The sequence below is a fragment of the Lactuca virosa genome, chromosome 8, assembly GCF_052849685.1.
Source record: "Lactuca virosa cultivar CGN04683 chromosome 8, Lactuca_virosa_CGN04683_v6, whole genome shotgun sequence".
In the NCBI taxonomy this organism is placed as follows: Eukaryota; Viridiplantae; Streptophyta; class Magnoliopsida; order Asterales; family Asteraceae; genus Lactuca; species Lactuca virosa.
The window spans coordinates 389,299,253-389,308,575 of NC_136433.1; the positions used below are offsets into that span (position 1 = coordinate 389,299,253).

General features: G+C 33.6%; 1 protein-coding gene across 1 annotated transcript; it reads left to right on the plus strand.

Annotated features, from left to right (window-relative positions):
• Positions 1-3,840: 3,840 nt before the first annotated feature.
• LOC145131991 (uncharacterized) lies at positions 3,841-8,468 on the plus strand. The gene is made up of 7 exons (XM_079066633.1): positions 3,841-5,284; positions 6,015-6,029; positions 6,144-6,196; positions 6,335-6,349; positions 6,611-6,697; positions 7,337-7,376; positions 7,495-8,468. Exons 1-7 carry the CDS (start codon positions 3,841-3,843, stop codon positions 8,466-8,468), a joined length of 2,628 nt encoding a protein of 875 aa, XP_078922759.1.
• Positions 8,469-9,323: the final 855 nt, after the last annotated feature.

The following is a 9,323-nucleotide window of genomic DNA, read 5'->3' on the forward strand; positions in this document are numbered from 1 at the left end:
ATAACCATCACAGAACACACTTGTATTAACTTATATTATTAATGCAATGGATGATGTTGTTGCTTGTTTACTACTATTCATTGTTGTGGTACTGTACATGAAGTCATCCACCCCAGAACGTTTCCGCCGTTCCGGTTTTGGGGTGAGACATTCGATCTCCACACATATGTTTTTATGCTTTTACGGGCAACCATGTTACACCTTTGAAGGCTATTGACATCTTTCTATTTTGTTGTTTTTACAGTTGGACCAGTCAGATAAAAGATTGCACTTTTGATTGGTATGAAAAATGAGCATTCAGAATCAGATTTGCTGGCGCCTTCCTCTTTGTTGAACAAATTTGTGATGTGTATTAAAGTTGTACAAGAAATAACTTATTACTTATTTTATTATTATTATTATTTTAAGTTTCTAGATCTTGAAATATACATTGTGACTTTTAATGATTTATTTAGCGTAATTTTGTCTATAACTTATCAAAATATGAAGATATTAATTGGGAGTTCAATATTTTTGTTTATGTTTTCAAGATTAATCTGTAAAGTATTATGGTGTTTCTACTTCGTGATGTTTGTCATTTATTTATTTATTATTATTATTATTATTATTATTATTATTATTATTATTTTGCATACAAATTGTTTATTACTAACATTTTGAATAAAAATAGACTTATGGTAAAAAAATGTTTTTTAGGATTTTATTCGATGAAACATGTATTAAAATGATAAGTGACCATCTAAAATTCGTAAATGTTAAATTTCAATAGTTGGTTAAACTGTAAATTTTAATAAAATATATGAACTAAGTTTTACAAAAAAAGTCATTACTTGAACTGAATCTGAAAGTTATCTTTCTTAAGAAAGTACACAAAAACCCAAAACACCATATTCACAAAAGATATTGTTTTAAAGCAAGTTTCAAAATATATTTAGCTACAAGAGAGAAATGAATTATAAAATATGCTTCCTTTTTCAAATTACATATTTTATTATATTTATATAAATCATACAATATACAATAATATATAAATTTTTAAAAATGCTATCCAATCATTATGTGGAAGTTTATATACAACGATAAGCATACTATAAAAAATATTAAAAAATTTTATTAATTTTATTTGATTTTTGTTCTTGATGGTTTAAAAGGCAACTAACTTTTAAAAGATTATACCTTAAAAACTATCGAAAAATAATGTAGCCCATACATATTGATTTGCAATTAGGTTAGCATGAAAAATAATGTAGACAATACATATTAATTTGCTCAAGTAAACCAATACTACATAGTGTTCGAATTACAAGAATTCCAACTACATTATATTCTAAAAATTGGTTGTAACTGCAGACTCCATTGGTTTACATGCTTCATTTTTGTTGTTTCACACTTATCAATGGTTATTATTGTAGATCAAGATAGATGTAAGAGACTTGGAACGCTTAGACAAACCTGAACCTAAATGGTAATGAGCATAAGTATTTTTTTATGTAGACATCTTTTTCAAAAGATATAAACTTTTATATCATCCTAATTCAATTATTTTTATTGTCCAAGTATAACATCAAGACACCAATAGCCCCCCTCCCCCTCCCTCACACAAGCACTAAATGGTCCATACTATAATAAAGAAAACTATATACTTGAAAACAAATGACCACTAACATAAAGTTTTTTGTTATATTGGTTTTGATTTGATTATAGAAAATTGAAAATGAATGTTCGTTTCAATTAGAGATTTTGAGGGTTTTGAAACAGTTCGAAAACTAATTGAGTGCATGGAAAAACAAAATGTGATGGGTGATGAAATAACACTAATTTTAGTTTGGAAACTAATCGCCGGACTAAAACAAATCGCCGTCGCCGCATCGCGCGGGTCCACTACTAGTATATATATATATATATATATATATATATATATATATATATATATATATATATATATAATCAATGTCTTAAATACAATTTAGCAAGCACAATATACAATAATATAAAGCATATATCTTAAATTAAGAGGTACAACATTTTTTGCGTAAAATACAACAACTTTATTGAAATCATGGCTGGTATCTCCTCTGTACATTGAAAACGTGGGATATAGCTGTTCCCCATCATTTTTTGATAAAATTTAATTTGAAAAAAAATCAGCATCTTTCGCTCCTTTTTTTAAAAAATAAAGACCAAATTTGACGATCCGCGTGACTCAATCTCATTGGTCAATGTTTCAGACTGCATGACCTATTCATCTTATATATACTGTATACACAAACAGCTTATTATAATTGCTTTTATCCCATCCACCGTCTACTATCACTACAAACCGTGTAAACTTTCTGCAACCATCAAATATTGAAGATAACGGCTCATCAAAGCCCCAACATTAAGCTGAGTCTGATTTCTCATTGGTCTCTCCCGTCTTCCAGAGATGATGCATATATGCTGCCTTTTTTCTTTTTGTTTTCTGTATTTAAAGAGAAATGAGTTTCTGATTATTCATGTCTTGTATAAAGCTAAAAGAAACATGTTAATGAGAAATGAAATTATGATTATGGGTTATTTGCTTTTTTTTCTTCTCGATATATGGATAATCTTCCATCTTTTCACTTAAATTTCATAGTATAGATATATCCATGTTTTTTTCGTTTGGTTTGTTTTCTGATGCTTTGGTTAAATTTGAGATCCTTGCTTGGATATTTCAATATCTGGATATATTGAGAGATGCATATTGTAAAGCATGAATCCAAATCCACCATCTCATTATAATGAGCAAAGGTGATGAGTTTTAGACTCAACTAACTTTAGAAAAACCAATGCGACCTAAATAAAAAAGATTCGATCTCCACACATATGTTTTTATGCTTTTACGGGCAACCATGTTACACCTTTGAAGGCTATTGACATCTTTCTATTTTGTTGTTTTTACAATTGGACCAGTCAGATAAAAGATTGGACTTTTGATTGGTATGAAAAATGAGCATTCAGAATCAGATTGGTCGGCGCCTTCCTCTTTCTTGAACAAATTTGTGATGTGTATTAAAGTTGTACAAGAAATAACTTATTACTTATTTTTTTATTATTTTTTTTAAGTTTCTAGATCTTGAAATATACATTGTGACTTTTAATGATTTATTTAGCGTAATTTTGTCTATAACTTATCAAAATATGAAGATATTAATTGGGAGTTAAATATTTTTGTTTATGTTTTCAAGATTAATCTGTAAAGTATTATGGTGTTTCTTACTTTGTGATGTTTGTCATTTATTTATTATTATTATTAATATATATATATATTAAGGAAATTGAAAAAAAGAACAGTAAACGTAGGCTTTGTTTGTCAATTTCGCCCCTGGACTATGTTCATATTTGTTTCCTTATATTTTTGTGAAATTCTCTGTGTTGTCCGTTTTCTTGAACTCATTTATTAGGAGTTCTCAATTAATATGGTTGGTGAATTTCGCCCCTGGACTATGTTCATATTTGTTTCCTTATATTTTTGTGAAATTGTCTGTGTTGTCCGTTTTCTTCAACTCATTTATTGGGAGTTCTCAATTAATATGGTTGGTGAAGAAAGGTGGGGTAAATAATATTTTAATGTTTGGCATCTTCGTGTCATTTGTTCCCCAGTTCCACGTGTTTTTTCTTTCTGATATTTTCCTTTTGGATTCGTTATCTTTCTTTCTTTTCCATCTGTCTTTATTTTTTTCTTCGTCATCTGCAACAGTGTATGGATTTTGCTCTTCGTATCATCAAGGTAAAATTAGTCCGTTCTTCTTCTTTTCTATAATTTTTTTTCCTATTTTTGGTTCGTTTGTTGCCGTTGTCTGCTCCTGTTTCCATGTCATGGCGGTTCCGGCCAAACGGACCCGTCATGACGCTGCGTCGTCGTCGGGTGGTGTTGATATTGGTGGTCGACGAAAGTATCGGCGTCTAGATCGACTATCTGTACTTCCCCAGTACCACGACTATGGTGATTGCGGTTGGGTATGTGAATTTTGTGGTGCATTATTCTGGTATGTCGAGAGGGCTGTTAATGTCTCTACCGCTGCTCACGCACGGTACACCCATTGTTGTAGAGCTGGCACCGTTGTCCTTCCGTATCCTTCTCCGTTTCCAGCTCCGTTTATTGCGTTGTATGAAAGTCGAAATTTTTTAAAAGATATTAGGGCCTATAATAGTATGTTTTCCATGACTTCCTTTGGGGCTAATATTGATGAGGATGTGAATGATAGCCGGGGTCCCTATGTTTTTAAGATATCAGGTCAGATCAGTCACAAGATTGGTTCTCTGTCTCCTGATCCTGTCAAAGGTCCGAGGTTTTTGCAGCTTTACCTGTTTGATACAGATCACGAAGTGGAAAATCGATTGCGGGCTTTTGATGATCGTAAAGGAAGCAATTTGGACCCAATTGTTGTCAGGTTTTTGGTTGACTTCTTTGCTGCTAATAATGAATATGTGCGGACTTTCAAGACTGCAAAACAGATGGCCGAAGGAAGTAATTTACAGTCTTATGCGGTTCGATTGTTTAACACTGTTCCTGACCGTAGGTATGATCTGCCCTCAGTAGGTTCGTTGGGATGTATTGTGAGTGGTGATGACACGACAGCTACCACATATGACATTATAGTTCACTCACAATCTGGTCGTCCCCAACGTATCAGTAAGCTACACCCGAGTTATATGCCTTTACAGTACCCCCTTTTGTTTCCATATGGTGAAGAGGGTTGGTCACCCCGTTTGAAACTTCGTAATCAGAGGGGTGCAGCTGCTCAAAATCTTACTGTCAATATGTATTATGCATATTACATCCATGCCCGTCAACATATCTGGTCTCCAATTGTAAATTCATCCCGTCTCTTCCAACAGTATTTAGTAGATGCATATACATGTATAGAAGAAGGCCGTTTGGAGTACATTCTAAAACATCAAGCAAATCTTCGGTCTGATTACGTTAGTGGTCTCTATGATGCGCTTTCAAAGGGGGATAGAGAGGCTGCTGTTGTTGGGAAACGTGTATTCTTGCCTGCATCGTTTATTGGTGGTCCCCGGTTCATGTACAGTCATTATCTAGACGCCCTTTCCATATGTAGGATCTATGGCAACCCACAGTACTTTATCACGTTTACATGCAATGTGAAGTGGCCAGAGATCACCCGCTATATGGATGCACATCATCAGACCGATCCCCATAGTAGAGCTGATATCATTGGTAGGGTCTTCAATATCAAAGTTCATGACTTTATCCGGTTTCTTAAGGAAGACAAAACGTTTGGCGTCGTTGAAGCATGTATGTTCTCCATTTGGTTTCCCTTTTACCTTGAATATGTATTATGTGTATTTCATGAGATTTAAGATATATGTGTATATCGTGAGATTTAAGATATATGTGTGTATGTTATGTGTATGTTAATTTAGTGTTTTACAACTGAATTGCAGTTCTTTTCCCTTTAATTATATATATATATATATATCATATTTTGTGACTTTCTTCCTGATTTTCATATATATATGTTGGCATACAATTACACGTTTCTACTGTTTCCACTGCTCTGATCAGTTGTGTATTATACTTTCATTTGTTTAAAGGATATTTATTTCCACTTTAATATAATATACAGTTTCTTATTCACTAGCTTATTTATACATATGTATTTCTGATATTGTGTCTCTTTTTACGAAATTAACCCTGAATTGGTATGTTAACTCTGCCAGCCCTCTATGCAATTGTTTGTTATTGTAATTAATTTTTTTACTTCCTATAAATTGTATCCGTTTGTGGTAAAGACTATGTGTCTTTCCAAAATTACCCTTCTATCAATAAGTTGCTGCTGCTGCCCCTCTATGGTAGAAAGTATCAATAAGTTGCTGCTGCTGCTGCCCCTCTATGGTACCATTTATTGCGGAGTAGGTTACTGATATATATGTACTTCTAATATTTTCTCTGTTATTCCGAAATTACCCCTGAATTGATATCACTTCTGCATTTTATTGTTTGTTATTGTTACTTATTTTTTTAGCTTCCTGTTGTATCCGTTTGTGGTACAGACTTTTTGTGTTTTCAAAATTACCCTTCTATTGATATCTTGGTGCTGCAGCCCCTAAGGTTTCTTTTCTAAAATAAAATAATATCCCTTTCGTGGTATTAGGTATGTTAGAAAGATGTCGCTCTAGACAAAAGGTTGGAGAATCAAGTTCAATTGTAAACGAATTGTGTAAATTTATAAATAGGATTTGTCGAATGTGTATATACAAAAATAATAACGTTTTAAAAATTATAAATATATTAATAAAACAAAATGTAAAATTATTGTTAGTTGTTGTTATTTTTCTTTTTTAGCTTCCTATTGTTTCCGTTTGTAGTACAGATTATGTGTCTTTCCAAAATTAGCCTTTTATCGATAACTTGCTGCTGCTGCCCCTGTATGGTAGAAAGTATTGTATTTTCATTTGTTTAACGAAAATTTGATTCCCTTTTTATATAGTATATTGTTTATTCTGGAGTAGGTTACTGATACATATGCACTTCTAATATTTTCTCTGTTTTTCCGAAATTAGCCCTCAATTGATTTCACCTCTGCATTTTAATGTTTGTTATTGTTATTTTTTTATTTAGATTCTTATAACTTCTATCTGTCTGTGGTACAAACTATGTGTGGTTCCAGAATTACTTTTTTATGGATTAGTTGTTGCTCCTGTCCCTGTATGGTAGACACTATCATATTTTAATTTGTTTACACAAAACTTAACTCCCCTTTTATATAATATACGGTTTGCTATAGTGTAGGTTACTCATACATAAGTATTTCTGATATTTTCTCTGTTTTTCCAAAATTACCGCTGAATTCATATCACCTCTGTATGCAATTGTTTCTTATTTTTATTTTTTTTATATTTTGTCTCTTTTCCCAAAATTACCCCTCATTGGATATGTTACTGCTATGACCTGTGTATGCGGTTGTTTCTTATTATTATTTTTTTTTCTTCCTACAAATTCTATCTATCTGTTGTTTCCTGCCACTGTATATTAACACTGTTTGGATTCTATTCATTACTCTTATTTTCTATCTGTCCTTCCGTTACTATATCTGTAACTTACATTTTTGTTGTCTCTTCTTCGATTACGTCTGTAACGACATATTCATTATCTTAAATTTTTTATACTTTCACTCCATGTGTTATATGGAATATGTGTGATTGTTCATTGTAGCTGTTCCATTTTACGTTACCTTTTGCAATTCCTGTTTTACGGTTTTTTTTCCATATTTTGTTCATAACTGTTTAAGAGTTACGTTTGTACGTATATTTTCTGTGTTCGTTTTTAGTATTTTTTTTCTCACAGTTTAATACTGTTGGCTGTTTGTACAAATTTGCTGCTCTCAGTCTGTTATGATTTAAATATTTCATGCTTTACAAAAAAATTTCTGTTTATACCTATATCGTCTTTTATAGCAAATGTATTAACAAGTGTTAATTGATTTAATTTCTACATTATCACAGATCTCTATACTATTGAATTCCAGAAAAGAGGACTTCCTCATTTTCATACCTTGGTGTGGGTGTCAGCGTCAGATCGGATAAATATAAGAAGTGATGTTGACAGGTATATCACAGCTGAACTGCCAGATCCAGTTAATGAGGCAGAATTATACGAGACGATAACAAGCTGTATGATCCATGGTCCATGTGGACCACTTAACCAAAAGGCTCCATGTATGAAATATGGTAAATGCAGTAAACACTTCCCTAAGCCATTTCTTCCTGCTACATTTTTTGATACAGATGGATATGTACGGTACAAACGTAGCTCAACTGTGCACTACACTAACCAATATGGACAAATTGTTGACAATGGATATATTGTGCCCTACAACAAAAGGCTTTGTTCACGATTCCGTGCGCATATTAATGTTGAGTACTGTGGCTGGAGCATGATGATTAAGTACCTATTTAAGTATATTTCTAAAGGTCCAGACCGTGTTAGATATTGTATCCAAAAGGCAGAATCTTCCCATGGATCATCCAGTTCAATGCCTACTGATAGCTCTCACAGATATGCAAATGAAGATAGTCGTCCTATAAATGAAGTCCAAATTTTTTTGGATGGGCGATATATATGTCCACATGAGGCAGCATGGCGGATTTTGGACTTCAATATACATCATCGACATCCACCTATTCAGATTCTAACCGTTCATGAAGAAAACATGCAACAATTGATCTTCAAAGGGGACAGCTCCATACCCGAGGTTTTATCTAATCCATTTGCCAGCATAACAACGCTACTTGGATGGTTCGAAAGCAACTCAAGGGACCCTAAAGGTCATGAATTGACATATCTTGGTTATCCAAAAAGTTACAAATGGGATAAAACAAGTAAGAGTTGGGGTCGGCGGGTTTATGAATCATCAAAAGCGGTAGGCCGGCTTGTATTTGTACATCCGACATGTGGGGAATTATTTTACTTACTGTAAGGTCCAAATATGGATCTTTACCAGTAGTTAAGCAACAATCAATCACAGAATAAGAATAAGATGAAAAGAAATCAAGCTTGCACACGATTATATTGAGAAAATCGTCTGGTACAACTCGATAGGACTCTATGGCATCAACAACAACTAAAAGACTAACACCTCCTCTATATATACAAGACACGATCATAAACTGGGTTTGCGACCGTAAACAGAGTTGACGGTCGTAAACACACAAAAAGTTCAACAATCAACAAACAACCCATAAACACTATAACAGACTCATTCTGAACACAAAACAATGAAAGCCTAGACCAAACCATTTCCAGGGTCCTTCAATCTCCCCCTTGGTTTGGTTCTAGCTTAGACTCAATCCTTGTCGACCACCAGAACATCCGACGTTCCCATCGCTCCATTCCACATCTTCTTTTCAATGATCTCAGCCACCATCACCGTGTATTCTTTCGCCGCGGGCTCAGATATTGTTTCAGCCACCTTAATCTGCTGAGTAGCAAGATGATGAATGTCCCATTTGTGAAATTGAAGCAAGTCCCTTTTCTCATAGATACGGATGCAATCATCTTTAAGCTTGATGACAATGGCATCTGTTAATTCATCATATACCCAATACAACATGGATGCAAGAGAACCATCAGGGTAGTTTTGAAGAACAGGGACTTGTTTCACTTGTGCGGTAGCTGGCCACATCACTTGTTTAAGTGGCTGATCAGTCTTGGGATCAAGCACATTGGGGTGAACCTTGACGATTGACTGAGCAGTCTTCATCGAAGGAAATCCTTTGGCAACTTGATCTTCCAAAAACGATTTAAACTGGCTCGCCCTGGGATTATTTGAAGG

Excerpts from the sequence above, each read along its gene's own strand:
- LOC145131991 (XM_079066633.1), top strand. The coding sequence starts at position 3,841 with ATGGCGGTTCCGGCCAAACGGACCCGTCATGACGCTGCGTCGTCGTCG. Across the intron at positions 6,698-7,336 it reads TAGTTGTTGCTCCTGTCCCT|TTTAATACTGTTGGCTGTTT; the intron begins GTATGGTAGACA and ends TTTTTCTCACAG. Across the intron at positions 7,377-7,494 it reads GTACAAATTTGCTGCTCTCA|ATCTCTATACTATTGAATTC; the intron begins GTCTGTTATGAT and ends ACATTATCACAG.